General features: G+C 42.8%; 1 protein-coding gene across 6 annotated transcripts in view; it reads left to right on the forward strand.

The window, feature by feature from the left end:
- The window catches only part of NPR3 (natriuretic peptide receptor 3), a 58386-nt gene that overhangs the window by 11904 nt on the left and 30079 nt on the right, over positions 1 to 16403 (forward strand). For all 6 annotated transcript variants that reach the window (XR_005883525.1, XM_040977445.1, XM_040977446.1 and 3 more), the window contains one exon: positions 7017 to 7183. Coding sequence is in view for 5 of the 6 variants with exons in the window: in XM_040977445.1 (XP_040833379.1) it covers positions 7017 to 7183 (167 nt within the window). In the remaining variant the exon portion in view is untranslated. The remainder of the gene's footprint in view (positions 1 to 7016; positions 7184 to 16403) is intronic.

A 16403-nucleotide genomic window follows, 5' to 3' on the forward strand; every position in this document is an offset into this window, starting at 1 on the left:
GCCCCCACTTCCTGTAGTGGATAAAACTGGAGATTTGAGACTTGTAGGATAAACACCCCCTTTTGTTTTCTGGCCTCCCCCCAACTTGCCTACTTGTTGCTCTTTCCTTCCTGTAAACACAGTGATGGTTTGGCTCAAGATCAGGACACCATTACGCACTACTGAATCTATTGAGAGAGTTGCAGTGGTTGGTAAAAATGAATAACATTGGTTCTGAGTTTTTGCATGGTGGCAGTTTCACACGCAGAATGCAGAGGTGAGTTCATGCTACAAATGCACACGTGTGTTGATTATGGGCACTCACCTGTACTGGGCGCCTAGTACACATGCATGTATTAACTGCCAGAATTTCTTCCCTGCACAGTTAAAGGTTGTATTCCTTTTCTAACTTACCTCATGCATTCCAAAATGAGAACGCGTAGACTTCAAAAAATTTTGCACTCAGAACAAACATATCTTTGAATTCCTTTGGCCTTGAACTTTTTGAAATACCCTTAGAAATGTTACAGAAAATTTGGAAAACATAGAAAAGCGCAGGGAAGAAAGCGAGTACTGCAGTTCTGCTCCACATAAAAATGCAGTGTTAATTTTTGGAAGTACAGGCATCTTTATGTATATTAGAGATATATACATTTCTACAGAAATATTTTCAATTAAATGATCATGTTATTTATAGTACAGCTGTGTAGGATTATGTAATGTTAACATACCATCTTTAATCCATGTCTTTATGTTCAATATTTATGTTGTTCCCAGCTCTTGGCGATTAAGAGCCATACTATGTTGAGTAGCCTTGTGTGTGTCCATACACACACACACACACATACACACGCACGCACATATTCACATATTTATTCAGCTCTAGTAGCCGTTGGAGTCATTTCTAGAAGTAGAATTACTGGTGAGGATTGTGCATATTTGGGTTTTGATGACTATTGCTAAGTTGTCCTCTGGAGGTCTTTACCAGTTTGCACTTCTGAGATGGTCTCTTTTCCTACATCTTTGTTAATCCTGCATTATCTACAAATAACTAATTTTCTTTTTGTTTTGAGTTTCCTTTTATGGTCATCTCCATAAACAAAGTTTTGCAGTTTTCAATGCATGAATTTATTAGATAATTTGAAATTTCAGTGACATAAGGCAAACTATTTCAAAGTGAATAATTCTGTAGCCCTTAGGACAATCACAATGTTGTGCAAATGCCACCTTCCAATGGATGTGACTTTTAAATAAGTAAAAACAAACAAAATTTTAAAGAATGTTTCAAAAATAAATTTATATTATCTTTAATTGCTAAATCATAACTGTATTACATTTATAATTTAATACAATGTGATGTTCTGACATATACAATGTAGAATGATTGAATCTGCAAATTAACATTGTCTATCATTTTATTCACTTAACATATTTTTGTGAATCTACACTTGAAATTTACTTTCTTAATTATTTGGAAATATATGATCCCCTTCTGTATCATTCTTATTGAGCTTATTCTTAGGGATTTTATTTATTAAAAAATTACTTGCAATTCACAGAGAAAGTGTTCCTATGTGCTTGTTTGTTCCTCAAACATCCACAAGGACCTTGTCTGGGCTGGAGCCCAGAGCAGGAGCCTTGAACTCAAGCTGGATCTCCCATCTGGGTGAGGAAGACCTGGTCCTTGAGCCATCACTTGCTGAAAGCGTGCTATACATGAACAGAAAGCTGAGAATTAAGCCCAGACACTCCGATGGAGGAGGCAGGTGTCCCGAGTGATGAATTCCTAAGTCTTCACCTTTGAGGTGGCCATAACATTGTAGAATATCTCTCAGTTTAGAGCTATCTGATATTTTCCCACAAGAAGAACTGAGAATATACATTTTTGGCAAGAATTCTACAGAGGTGATCTTGTGAGCACGTTGGTGGACACATGATGTGTGCAAGGACCAGTGCAAAAAAAACACAAAGTCCTGCCCATAATGTGACTTACTGTGACTGACGTCCAGACAAGTTTTAAAATTCAGCGTTCTGCAAGTTGAGTTTTCCTGCTTCTTGAAAACTCCATTGCCCAGAGTCACACAAAGTGTGGAGTGTTTCTGAGTGAAGGTGCTTCATGTTTCCTTTCACAGGGTGGCTGCTCAGCCCCTGGGCTGTGGTCTTTCTGTAAGTGTGTGCTGCAGTTACACTCTGTGACTGCAGCTAAGGTTTAAAACTCTGGCCACAAAAAACTCTGGCCACCTGACTCAACCCTGTCCTTCTCCCAAAGCCTCCCTTCCTTTCAAGGCTAAGGATTGTTTTTTTTTTTAATCAAATGATATAAGACTGGACAATAAATGAGGGGATGTATGTGAAATACCCAACAAACTTCCTGGCCCATTGTAACGGTTGGAAATGTTAGTTGTATTCGCAACTAGTCTTCATTTATTTTGACCATTATGTGTAATATTTGAAATATATAAGAAGTTTGCATATTTTTTTCTATGATGATAATATTCTAAATAAATTTAGGATCATCCATTCTGTTCCCAAGTTAGCCAGTTTTTATGATATATACAGACAAGTTAGGAATAGAATTTGCACTGGGTAACCAAGACACTGTCCATGGAGATGTAAACAAAGGTGGAGGTTTATTGTCTCAATCTCTCATTCATTCCAGAGATCAGAAGTCTGGCTAGGAATGACGCAGCCATTCTGATTACCTCTCCTCTCAGTCTTTGTGTGTAATGTCCCTTCTTAAGCTTCCAGAGGGCTTTCAGGGCCCAGGGGTTGTGGGGACAAGGCCATGGGGGAAAGACCAGAGCTGCAGAAGAGGCTCTCCCTGTGGGCTTGGTTCTCTTGGAAGGACTCTTCTGGAAGCCTTACTCATCAGCATTTCCTTCTGGTCTTTGGCTTCTAGTTGCATGGGAGGTCAGGAAGTGCATGCCTTCAGCTAGACTCACAGATGTGCTAAATCGTTTCAGAAACCAGTCACTATGGGAGACGGGGGAATGGTGTAGGGAGTCAGCTATCCTTGTCCTCCACCATGCCTGAGGCTCCCCCCTTCTTGGGGGTGGAATCACATGGTGGATGGAAGGATGTAGACGGGGATTCTGGTGGCTGTCATTAGGAAAGGGCCTTTGTGAGATGTTATGTTTTCATCATTACATCTTCAACATCCACCTCTCACGTTATGTTTGTTCTAGACAAAGACTTCTATTTTAATTGATGCTCAGTACTGTTTTTTTTTTAAATATACTGATAGTGTGTCCATTTTTATTATTTACAAGATTGTTTGGCCTTGGTTAATCTCAAAAGAATTCTCAGATTTGCTCAAATTGTATGGTTATAACAGTTCAGTGAGTAATAAATAATGAGACAATAACTCAGGTAATTGAGAAGGCTTAAAAGACAAGTTTAAAAGATATAGAGGGAGGATCATACATACTTCCCTATGAAGTTTTTAATTACACCTATTGGCATTCTCATAATGTGAATTATGTGGAAAGTTACTTGGGTGAGCCTGGATGGAGTTATTAAGACGATTCTAGAACTTTGCAGCCTCCCTAAGTGCTTAGAGGGTACCAGAGAAAGTGAAGGCAGAAACACTGTAGAGATTGGTGATACACACAAGTTAAATCACTTGGCTAAGAGTAGAAAATTAACAGAAAAACTGGGGAGGGACTGGACTTCCGATGTTTTGCCACAAAAGTGATACTTGCACATTGAAGTCAATTTAGAAGAAAGAGAAAAGGAGAAGAATGCTTACACAATCCTTCAACTGTCACAGTTGCTAAACCGCATTTGGGTGTTTCTTTCTGTAATATTTTTTTTCCCACTGCTACTTTAATTTTTCTCCTATATTTCTTGTTATCAACAGCATGTGCAATCTTATTAAACATTTTTTTTTTAAATTGACACATAACACGGTATGGGGGCGGGTGTGGAGAGTGAGAGGGAGAGAGATTTTCTATCCTGTGGTTCTTTTCCTAAGTGCCTGCAACAGTACAGCAGGGGCAGGATGAAGGCAGGAGCCAGGAACTCAATCCACGTTTCTCATTGGGGTGGCAAGGACTCCATGCTTGAGTCATGGTCTTCTGCCACAGAGCTAGAGCCAGCAGCAAAGCTGTGACTTGGGGTGTTCCAGGGTGGTCTCCCCTTGGATTTAGGGTGACTCTTGGTGCAATTGTCAGCTCTGTGCCTGCCTGACTCCTCCTCATCTGCCTGGCTTTGCAATCTCTTCTGGCAATTGTCCCATCTTCCTATCTCCTTGGTGTGGTCTGGGCCGGGCCTCTCTCTGCGTTGTTTCTCATTCCCTAATGGCCGCAGAGTATGTTGACATTCCTCCCGCACAGTGCTTGCTTTCATTTTGGATGGCTCCACCTCTTTTTATGATTATAAAAGTTTTTACTATTAAACTTTTACTATATTCAAGAAAATGACAACAACAAAAAAATAAAGGGAACTTGTGCCTAATTTTAACCATGCAGAGAACCATTTATAACATTTTTGATGCATGACTTCCCCCATAGGACCTCTCACAACCTCTTGCCTGGATGACCGTGGCTGTGAATGCTCAGTGTCTCCCCACTCTAATCCGCTGCTATTTCCCAAGGCGTAATTCTCTTCATGTCACTCTTCTGTTCCGCCTATAAATCTCCAGAGGCACCCAGTTGTCTATGGAATTAAATTTGTCCCCACTGATGGAACATCATGCCAACTTGACTTAGTACGTAGCAGCCCTGATCGGGGAGATGTTACCGAAGACAGCGCAGTCAGAAACGCCCACAAAAGTTGGAAGTCTCACTACCACTATTTAGCTTGACTTACATTTATCAAGTTACTGTTTACTACCTCCTTTTTTTTTTTTTAAACTCACAAACAGAACTCTGATCCTATCACCTTTTAGACTCTAGTCGACAGATTTCTTGAACTAGATTTTACGTCTTTCGGTAGCAGAGATGAGTGGTGTTTGCAATTCTCTGTGTGTTTTCTAGCTGTACAGGTAAAGCCATAGGGAGTTGACCATTGCCCTTCCATGACCCAGGGGAGAAGGCTCCCCAAGGGTTGAAATTCTGGCTCTCTTTGCCTGAGAAACATCAGCTCTGCAGAGTCTGATGTCTCCATCAATGAAAAGTGAGCCAGTGACTGTTGACTGAGTGTCTCCAGGAGCCGGGCTCCTGCACATCATGAAAATATTCTTAGAATTTGGTGTCTTTCAGGCCAATGGATGCAGCCCTTGGACAAATACACCACTGTGTGTGTCTTGGGATGCAGTACCCACCCAACCTCCTGCACCTGATTACAGTGGAGCCCCACACACGGGCTCCCTCACACAGGACTGGCTCTGCTCATGCTCATCTCTGTAGGACTCGGGAGGCGTCACCGGAGAGGAGGAGGACTTGGTTTGGTGGCTTGAAATTTCATCTGGTGCTGATTGAGCCAGGGTGTGGTCCTTATGAATTCTGTCCTTAGCTCAGTCCTATTTATTTTTTAGCAGCTCCCTAACATATACGATAAGCAGTTAATATAAGGCTTGCTATGACTAGAGTAAGGAGGATACAGATGCTCTTACAAACACATTCTTTGTCGCTCTGCCTTTTCTTGCACTCCAGCTGTGAGCTGGGTGTCACAGCATTTGCACCTCTGCCTGTGTTCTTGGCTCTGTCTCCTTGGTCTTTGTTAGAATCCCGTTATATTCAGGATGGGGCTAAGGTCTCCTTGTCATGTGAAACGCACCCCTTGGCTATAGCTCATCGCCTTCTCTTCTCTACTCCTTATTGCTTCCTTGTAACCTAGATGCTCCCTGCAGCCTGCTGTTGGGACAGCCCTTCATGGTTACAGGCGGTGGAGCCTGGGACACTGAGGATGCCTACCTTTGCAATCTCACAATCCTGCCTGGAGTTGGTAGTTCACACCTGCAGGTCCCATTTAAGCCCTGACAAATTCCAAGGTCACCTGGCCTTCACTGAAGTTCTAGAAGCAATGAGTGAGCTCCCCACATCTGGCTGCGTGCTTCAGAGATGTTTGCTGCTTAGCTGCTGGGCTTGGGGCATCTTCTGTGGGCTGGGAGTTTCAGGTAAACAGAAAGACTTTGGTAGCTGGGCGCTAGCAGGTTGAATTTTTGAGACGTCCAGGAATAATCATCATATTTCCCAGAAAAAAAAAACCCAGCTTATTCTCAGCAGTTAGAGAGCTGCTTCAATTTTGGGGGCTCCTGCAGGCCAACTGAATTCCCCCAAAATAAAATAAAGAGAACATTGATTCTTGTCCATGTAACTCATCTTTGGTTTCGTGAAGGGAGTGGTCGGTCCCCCACCTTCTAAATAGCTAAGTTCCATCATCCGTGAAAAAGGAGGGACCATGATCATAGGGTTTTGTGAGAATTAACTGTCCTATGTATATAAAACATTCCATAAAAGCACTGTTATAATTATATATATATGCAATTATTATTTTATTATCATAGATCCACTGTAGTCCTCAAGTTTACCTAAGCTACTTTTCACCCAGAAGAGGTGCAAAAAAAAACAAAATACAACACAACAAAATAAAACTGGAGCAATTTCAAGCCTTGTTCTTTTCATGGTGCTAGCTATAGGATGCTTGTGCATATCCATTGATCTGCCTAGCTGTTCTCTGACAAGGTACACTGCAGAACATGAAATTAATAATATTTCACGTATTTCATTAATAACTCGATTAACTTTCCAGCTGCTTGCAGGTATTCAAAAATAGTGAGAAGGGAAAGGAAGAAAAACTTTATTTCCCAAAAACCTCTTGTAGAGTTGCCACTGTGGGGGCTGAAGATCGCAGTTCTGTGGCTAGGACAAGGCAATTACAAGGCCAGAACTTTGTTTTCTCGCTCAGATTTCCAAAGGAGCATGTGTCCAGAGGACCTTGTTTTATCACTTTACACGCAGGTGCATAACTATGACAATACCCCTTAGCCTGGCTGCCAGAGGTCACAGGCAGGGGAACACGTCGCAGGTGGAAAGGGAGCATGGCTGCTTTACGTGACCGGCTTGGAATGAGAAGTGTTTCTGTTTCTCCTGCAGGAGATGGCTCGTGGAGGAGAGGAGACGACTTTGACTTGGACGCGAAGCAGGCATACTCATCCCTCCAGACCATTACTCTCCTGAGGACAGTGAAACCTGAGTTTGAGAAGTTCTCCATGGAGGTGAAAAGTTCTGTTGAGAAGCAGGGACTCCACGAGGAGGATTACGTAAGTGCTTGTTTCAGAGCCCAGCCTTTCAACACCCTGAAAAAATAAAAACCCATCTCATAATTAAATCAGAAGTGGCAAAATACCCCATGCTGAACCATTCAAAACTCCCCAGGTCTGGGTCTGAATGTCACTATTGCTTTTTTTTAACCTGGTCACTTTTTTCCCCTACCTCCCTTGCCATTCCTGCCGTCAACCCCACAGTTCAGTGATGCTTTTTCAGCAGGAAGCCTTTGGGTAGTGCTGAGTGGCGTATCTGTAGATTTCCACCACCTTGTCTGCCAGCGGAGCGTTGTAGGGGACAGAGAGTTATAGGAGTGCCTGAGTTCTGCATGCCTCATATTTCCCAAGCTTGGTGGCAGAAGACATTCGGAAAGCTCCTTCTCATGACAGTCCCTTGGTTTGATGACTAGTCTGCTTATGTGTCTTGCGTACTGGGTCTTTGTTCCTCGCTGTGGCAAGCTGCTTGCTGCTCAGGTTTTCCAGGGTTCACCACTGCATTTGTGTTGCGGCTACTGATTCATTTTTTGAGCTTACACTGGAGTCAGAGACCTGGGCCAGGTTTTCAACTAAGTAGAGGAATCATCCAAGACTGGCACAGCAGAGCGCTCTATGCCATTATTACTTTTGCTTGGGACATGCTTGTCTATGTGTGCTCCATGTCATTATTAAAAATCAGATGAGAAGGAGCCCGTTTGGGTCAGCTACGTGGAGGGTTCTGGCTTTCAACACTATTTCCTTTACACTGTCTCTTTAAGGTCAGATATGTGAGTCAGATAGTTCCTTTCCTAGTTGGGTAAAGACCAACTTCACAAGAGATGGTCACTTCGAGACAGGAAGGATTTCTGCCTCAGAGTCCAAGTTTAAGGACACCTAGGAGAGCACTGCCACCACCCAAACCCAAACCGTTTGCCTCAGGAACAGAACACCAAGATTGGGATTCCTTTGGCAGGGCCGCTGGAGGGGCTGGCCGAGTGCCTATGCTGAATGCCACAGTAGGTTGGTTGGCTTTCTGGGTCACCTGTTCATTTTATGGCAGCAAAACTCAACAATGGTCAATATTTTGTCTGGCTTCCTCCTTGAGGTTGTTCAGGATCAGCAATCACAGTGTAAGTTGTCTAAATAATGATATTCAGAGAGCAAACGTTGGCATCCTCACACACCGCTGCAGAGTCCTTCTTGGTCTTCAGCTATTCTGTGTTTAGAATGTGAAATATTCTATTCATGGCAGTCTCAGCAAACTTTCACTGGGATGCCTGTGACAGCAACCATTTTACATTCCAGATCGAGGATCAATGCTTCTAGCTCTTGTTTGCCACCGTGGTGACTACTTGTAATATTGTTGCTCTCAGATGGTGGCTCTGTTTATAGGAATAAATAAAAGATGTAACTAAGTGGAAACTAGATTATCATAATAACTTGTTCTAGCTTTGAAGATGAGTCCATTTATATATTTATGTATATTTTGCTTAATTTAAAACGTTTACTTATTTATTTGTAAGAGAGAGGAAAGAGATTGAGAGAGAGAGGGTGAATGTTGTTCTTTATTAGTTTGCTCTCCAAGTGCCTGCAACAGCCAGGGTGGGGCTGGACAGAAACCAGGGGCTGGGAACACAATTCAGGTATGGTTGGCAGAAACTGAGCTACCTGAGCCATTATTGCTACTTTCCAGAGTTATCAGCAACATATAGCTGGAGCCAGAAGCCAAAGGTGAGGATGGAATTCAGACATTCTAGAGTGAATGTGAGCATCTTAACTGGCATTTTGTAAAACAAAGGTAGATTTATTGGGCCTGGTGTGGTAGCCTAGTGGCTAAAGTCCTCACCTTGCACTCCCAGGATCCCACATGGGAACCGCTTCATATCCTGGCTGCTCTGTTTGCCTTCTAGCTCCCTGCTTGTGGCCTGAGAAAGCAGGTGAAAACAGAACAAAGCCTTGGGACCCTGCAGCCATGTGGGAGGCCAGGAAAAAGCTCCTAGCTCCTGGCTGCAGATTGGCTCAGCTCCAGCCATTGCGGCTACTTGGGGAGTAAACCAGCAGATGGAAGATCTTTCTGTCTCTCCCTTTTTCTGTAAATCAGACTTTCCAATAAAAATAAATAAATCTTAAAAAGAGTTTTATTTATTTTATTTGAAAGAGTTACAGAGATTGAGAAAGAAAGAAAGAGAGGTTGAGAGAGAAAGATGTTCTATCCTCTGGTTCACCTCCAAATAGATGCAACCGACAGATATAGGCTGGTTTGAAACCAGGAGCCAGGAGCCAGGAGCTTCTGGGTCTTCCATGTGTTGCAGGTGCCCAAAGACTTGAGCCATCCTCCACTGCTTTCACAGGCCTTCGGCAGGGAGCTGAATCAGAAGTGGAGTAGCTGGGACTTGAACTGGAGCCCATGTGGAATGTTGGTGCTGCACTAGAGGGTTAGTGTGCTATGCCACTGTGCCGGCTCTCTTAACTGGCATCTCAGCCACCTGGGTGTCTCAGTTGGGTTCTTTGTGTGCTAGCTGTAGATGTTTAGAATTAGGTTGGACTGGAGATCATGCTGAGTTCTGTGGGGGGGAGAGCAGCAGGAGTCCAAGAGGCAGGAGCCTGGTATGTCTGGGCTTCAAGGACTCTCATTCTGACCTAACGCTGTGTGCTTCACCGGCAGCACAGGTTTTTCTGAGGTCCTGATGGCTTCTCTTGCTTGCCTACTTAGAGCCTCAGGACAGTGTCTGCCAAATAGAATATAAAAGGAAAGGGACATCTTAACATGCCTGTTTCTATCATCACTTATTGTGGGATAAGCACATAGTGCTTATTGTGGGATTGGGCGAGTCTTTATCAGAGTATGGAGATTCCCTTTTATTCTTTGTTGACAAATTTTGTTCTCCTCTTGGGCAAAATGATACCTTTTGCTAGGATAACTGAAACAAAAATAGCACAACAAGGATCAAGGATCACATCAAGTGGGCTAAGGAAAAGCTTTGAACATAGCTTTCTATTTTAGGCATTATAAATTATTATGTGACGTTGCTGCTCCTTTTCATATATGTTAGTATCACATTCATCACATTGGCATGCTGTCAGAATCCTTGAAAAGGTTGTCACTTCGACAGGCAAACACTGAAAGTTTAAAACTTTTTTCAGGTTCTCCTACAGCCTTGGAAGGATGGAGTGGCAATGAGGTTTCTAGTACAGTTCATATTTTATGTTTTTAAATTTACATTGAGGCATGGTTGTAGTTTGCTTTTATAAAACCTTTCTCTCTGCTAGTCCTTGATCTCTTTTATTACTGACCTTTGTATTCAGGTAATGCATATTTGCATGCATTTCTGTTTTTTAAGCTTTATTTATTTATTTATTTTATTACAAAGTCAGATATACAGAGAGGAAGATATTCCATCCAACGATTCACTCCCTAAGTGAGTGCAATGGCTGGTGCTGTGCAGGAGCCAGGAACTCCTTCCAGGTCTCCCACACGGGTGCAGGGTCCCAAGGCTTTGGGCCATCCTTAACTGCTTTCCCAGGCCACAAGCAGGGAGCTGGATGGGAAGTGGAGCTGCTGGGATTAGAACCAGAGCCCATATGGGATCCTGGTGCATTCAAAGAGAGGACTTTAGCCTCTAGGCCACTGTGTTGGGCCCTGCATGCATTTCTAAAACTGTGTGCCTTACCTTACTGACTACAAAATGTGGATGGGATGGTTTTCTTTTTCTTCTTGTTAAGATTTTTTTTTTTTTTTGAGGCAGAGTTACAGCAGAAAGCAAAGTAAGGAGAAGAGTGAGTGAGTGAGTGAGGAAGAGAGAGAGAGAGAGAGAATCTCTCATCTGTTGATTCACTGCCTGAATGGACCCACTGGCTAGAGTTGGTTTGAGTTGAAGCCAGGAGCCAGGAGCTTTCTCTGGGTCTCCCACATGTTACAGGGGCCCGAGAACTTGTGTCATGCTCCACTGCTTTCCTAGGCCTTAAGTAGGGATCTGGATGGGAAGTGGAACAGCCAGGACCTGAACTGGTGGCCATATAGAGTACCAGTGCCACAGGTGGAGGTTTAGCCTGTTACTCCACCACAGAGATGGTCCCAGAGATGGTTTTTTTAAACTGATGAAATTGTTAAAAGAACTCAAGAATTGGGACTGGTGTTGTGTAGAGAGTGAGGCCACTGCCTGTGAGGCCAGCATCCACTATGTCACTGGTTTATGTCCTCTCTGCTTCTGATCCAGTTCCCTGCTCATGCCTGGGTGGGGCACTGGAAGATGGTTGGCTTGAATGTTTATATCCCTGCTACCCACATGGGAGACTTGGAGAAAGCTCTTGGTTCCTGACTTCAGCCTGGTTCAGCTTAGCCATTCCAGCCATCTAGGGAGTGAACCTGTGGATGCAATCTCTCTCTGTCTCTCTGTCTTTGTCTCTCTCTCTCTAGCTCTGTGTAATGCTGACTTTTAGAAAAATTAATACACCTTTAGAAAAGGAATTGCATATAAATAGTGTTAGTACCATGCCAAGAACTTAGCACGCAGTCAGTGGTAGCTGTTATTTCTCTTACTTTCCTTTCCTTTATTCCAGGTCAGTATTTTCATGTCTGCTGCCCACAATGACCTACTCACTGCTTTCAGTCTTAGACACTGCTCTTTCTGGGGTTCTCTTCTGGCACCTTAGACCATCTCATGGCTCTCTGTCAGGTCAGAGACGTCTCTCAGGTTGAAAAGTCTATACCCGTATGTGGGATTTTCTAGTTAACTCTGGTCTTTTTCACCAGACTATAAGGTCATTGAGAGCAGGATCCACATCTGTTTTTATTTACTCTTGCATTCCAACCCCAACTTCTACCTCCAATCATTTTCTTCCTTTTTTAAAGATTTATTTTATTTTTATTGGAGGAGCAAATTTATAGAAAGAAGGAGAGACAGAGAGGGAGATCTTCCATCTGATGGTTAACTTCCCAAGTGGCCGCAATGCAGCCACAATGCAGCTGAGCCAGTCTGAAGCCAGGAGCTTCTTCCAGGTCTCCCATGCAGTTGCAGGATCCCAAGGCTTTGTTCCATCCTCCACTGCTTTCCCAGGCCACAAGCAGGGAATTGCATGGGAAGTGGAGCATCCAAGACATGAAGAGGTGCCCGTATGGGATTCTGATACTTTCAAGATGAGGATTTAGCTACTGAACCACTGTGCTAGGCCCACACTCATGCATCCGCTTTACCATATGCTTCGCATTTGTGGTCTCCAATGGAAGTAACGCTTCTCACTACTACAAGGTGAATTTTGAAAATTCAAAATCTGAAGTTTTTGAGCTCTGGAATGACCTTGTGTGGTAGATGGTATTCAGCATAGAGGTGCACTGAAAGTATCTATGATTGACTTCAGAGTGTGTGGACACTAAACATTAATTTGTGTTTAGATGTGGATGCCATCCCCAGGAGATCTCATTATGTACAGGTACATACGCTAAGGATCTGAAAAAAAAAATTCAGAAATCCAAAGCAATTCTGGCACCAAGGATTTCAGAGGGAGGGAGGGTAAACTTGTATTAGTCTTGATAGTGTTGGATGGGAAGGCATCAAATCCAACCCCCTGAGTGCAAGGTGTGGTTACGGAGGCTCCTGGAGGGGTGGCCTTCCCAAACACATTGAGCTCTTGTGCTCAGACTTTGTCCATGCATCAAACCAGGTGGTCAGCTTCACTCAAACTGGGAGATGGTGTTGTGGGGGCAGTAGCAGTGGGACCTCTGAGAGCCATGTGGACATGAATAGAAGTCTGAAGTGAGAGGCAGAACTCTGCTGGAGATGCTTGCATATATCAGTGGAGCTCAAATATGTCTACCAACGGCCTGCCTGGCCTTCTTTGGTGGTTTTCATTGGGTTGCCCACATGTGTGATGGCTCTCACTCAAGGATGTCTTAATGGAGATGCTTGGCTGCTGCCACACAGACGAGTTCATGCCAGACACAGGTATTTGGTTTTAGAATGTGCTGTGTGGTGGCCAAGCCAAGATTAGTTGCATCCCCTGTCTTGGGTCAGTGACTTTAATTTTCCACTACATCAGTCTGATCCCTTCAACAACAAGGTGCCCAATAAGGTGATGAACTCATGACCCGAAGATTAAGTGTCTCAGGCTCTTAGCCCTGGCAAGCAGCTCGGGCGACAGTGTTTCCTTCTCTTCCCTGCACCCCTCCTGCTCCCCCTCTCCACTTGTAAGATATCAGTTTCCCTTTCCTCTTTCACTCACTTGACGAAGTCTGGCTAGTACTCTGTCTTCTCTTCCCACACTACAATTTGTTTTCCCTGTTTTTTTTTTTTTTTTTTTCCTGGCGTGTAATCATTTGCTCGGTCATAGCTGCTGTTTGTTGAATGCTTTGGAGGGTATGGTTGGGGCATTGATCCTGAACAATGAATGGTCCCATCTGGGGTAGGATCATCAGTTCTAAAATATTCAGGTGGTCACAGTTCATGACTGTGAACTGCAGGGGCCCACAAGAGCTGCTTTTCTGTGCCAACATGCATACAAAGCATCGTGCATGTTAGTGTAAGACACTTTGATGTACTGATGGCAAGCCTGGAAGTCTGGACAGTGTTAGATGGCAGCACACCAAATGTGGTGCCTGCGTGAAAATATCCATGTTTCTAGGGAAATGAAACCCTTGGGAGTGGGTTCACTTTAGCGGGAAACTCCTTTCAAATTCATCCAAGTTTCCATGAGCTCTTTAAATGGATAAGGGTTTCTTGACCTAGGGTGCGATAACGCTTTGGAGTTGTGTACAGAATCTTGTAAGTGTCCACATGTATAATTTTGGAGAATGAGACCAATACTTCTCATTTGACTCTCAACAGGGTCACGGTAGCAAAAAGCCAAGTATCATTGAATCAGACCATCATTGGTCAGAATGCCATTTTCCCACGTACTGTCCTGAGCCTTGTTTATTAACAAGTTGGATTCCTCCAACACTGTTTATATGGAGTAGCATGAAAAATCACTTCTCTGGAGGATGGAAAAACACCTAGATGTTCAAATACTCCCTAATCAGATATTCATAAACCATTAGATTTATTTCTGAGTCTTCCCAATGTTGTCACATTGTGCCTGAAGAAGGCAGATTTAAATTCGTCCCTGCTACCGTTTCTCAGACTAGACTGAGCCAAGATTGGACATACTTTTCTCTCCTGGCAGCCTCTGTGGCTTCTGCACCCTGTAAATCCTACTCTTGGCCCTGACATAGTCTCCCTATTGTGGTTGGCACTTTTGAGACCCATTCACTGGCTGGCCTTTTAACACCTGGCTCTGCCCATGGGTGAACCTCAGCTTCTTTTTCTGATGTTGTTGTTGAAATTGAAGCAATACTTGAATTTCGAGAATACTTATTTATTTTACTTGAAAGAATAACTGAGGGAGAGGAAGAGAGAGAGAGTAGTCTTCCATCCCCAAATGCAAGTGGTTCATTTTCCAAGTGGCTGCTATGGCCAGAGCTGGGATAGTCCAAAACTGGGACCCAGGACCTTCTTCTGGGTCACCCACATGGGTGCGGGGGCCCAAGGACATGGGCCATCCTCTGGTGCTTTCCCAGGCCACTGTCAGGGAACTGGATCAGAGACGGAGCAGCTGGATGTGAATGGTGTCCATATGAGATACCAGTGCCCTAGGAGAAGGATTAGTTTGCTACACTACCATGATTGCCTCTGATTTTCCTGATTGAAAGATCCAATACAGTTAATAAAAAAGTTTCCTACTGAATCAAAAATAAACTCATGGCACTAAAGAAGTTATAGACAAATGTTAATCACCTACTTTGCTCTTCTCCTGAATCCTGTTCCAGAGGAGATAATCACAAATGTTTAAAAATGTCTACTAATGTTCTCCTCTCCTCCATATTTCCAAAGTTACTTATAGTTCCATTTTTCATATTTAAAAATCGATATATAGTTCCATTTTTATGTTTTAAAATTATCTCTTGATTTTCAGAAACAGAGAAATAAACGGCTATTATCACATTCCTTTCCTACCAACTTCCAATATTTTGAAGCATAATTCCTACTTAAAAATATACCCAAAAATAATAGTTGAGAACAAAAAATCATATTCAGGGATCTCATTATTATGACCACATAAATACTTAGAGTGGAAGAATGCAGATTCCTATGGTTACATGTTGTCTCATTTGTAGCTCTTCTTCTCTCTGATGTTAATAACTGTGATTTTAAAATTGCTTCCATGGCGCTCACTTGGGGAGTGAATCATCGGACGGAAGATCTTCCTCTCTGTCTCTCCTCTCTGTATATCCGCCTTTCCAATAAGAAAATAATAAAAATAAATCTTTAAAAAAAAATAAAATTGCTTCCATGTAGTTTTCATTCCTTCCCAGAGTCAAACAGTTTGGTTAACATGCTACTTTTTTTTTTTTGAACTCTTTGTCTTCCTGCCCTAGTTTAGAATAATTGAGTCATTTGATTCCGCCTGGGAAATGTCTTTTAGTTCTCTCTTGTATTTATGTCCTTTTTCTTGGAAATCAGATCTCCTCCTGTCTTATATTTCATCTAGGTTTTGAAAGAGAAAAAGAGCATCAATAAAAAAATCTTTTTGAGACTTTATGCATCAAAAACCTTTTGTTTAATTCTGCCATTTAATAATTTAGCTGGGTATAAAATTTTTAGTTTTATCTTTTCTCAAGGTTTGAGGTCAAGATCCTATTATTTTTATAGCCTTTAGTGTTACCATTCTGATTTTTTTCCTGCTACCTTCTTTTTAAATAAACTTTTAGCATTTTGTTTGTATTCTTAATTATGTCAGTCAGGAAAATATAGCCAATTTTAGATAATCCAGTGGAAGGGAAATAATAGGAAGATCTAATTTTGAGGTGTAAGGAGAACTGAGATACCATATGGAAGGAAAGCCAGAGACTTGCAGCAACAGAAAGCCAGTTCCACTTCTATGCTGGAAGGATCAGGGAAGAGGCACTGTTATAGAAAATTGAGGGCTGCCTTTACAAACTAGAAGCATCGATCAAATGCAGCCTTGGCCAGAGGTGTTGCCTGTTTGGTCAGTTTTATATCACTTAAACAAAAACCTTGAAATTGGGTGGCTTACAAGGAATAGGTTATTTTGGCTCAAGCTGTGGAGGCAGGGAAGGTGTCAGCTTGGCTTCTGCTTGGCTTCTGGTAATGGTCTCAGTTTCAAGCTCATGGTGGAAAGTGGGTACATGTGGAAGAGACAAGATGGGAATGGTCTCCTTACTGTATAATACCCCTTTGGGGTAGCC

This window comes from Ochotona curzoniae, unplaced genomic scaffold, assembly GCF_017591425.1.
Source record: "Ochotona curzoniae isolate NIBS_2020 unplaced genomic scaffold, NIBS_Ocur_1.0 contig_2754, whole genome shotgun sequence".
Taxonomy (NCBI): domain Eukaryota; kingdom Metazoa; phylum Chordata; class Mammalia; order Lagomorpha; family Ochotonidae; genus Ochotona; species Ochotona curzoniae.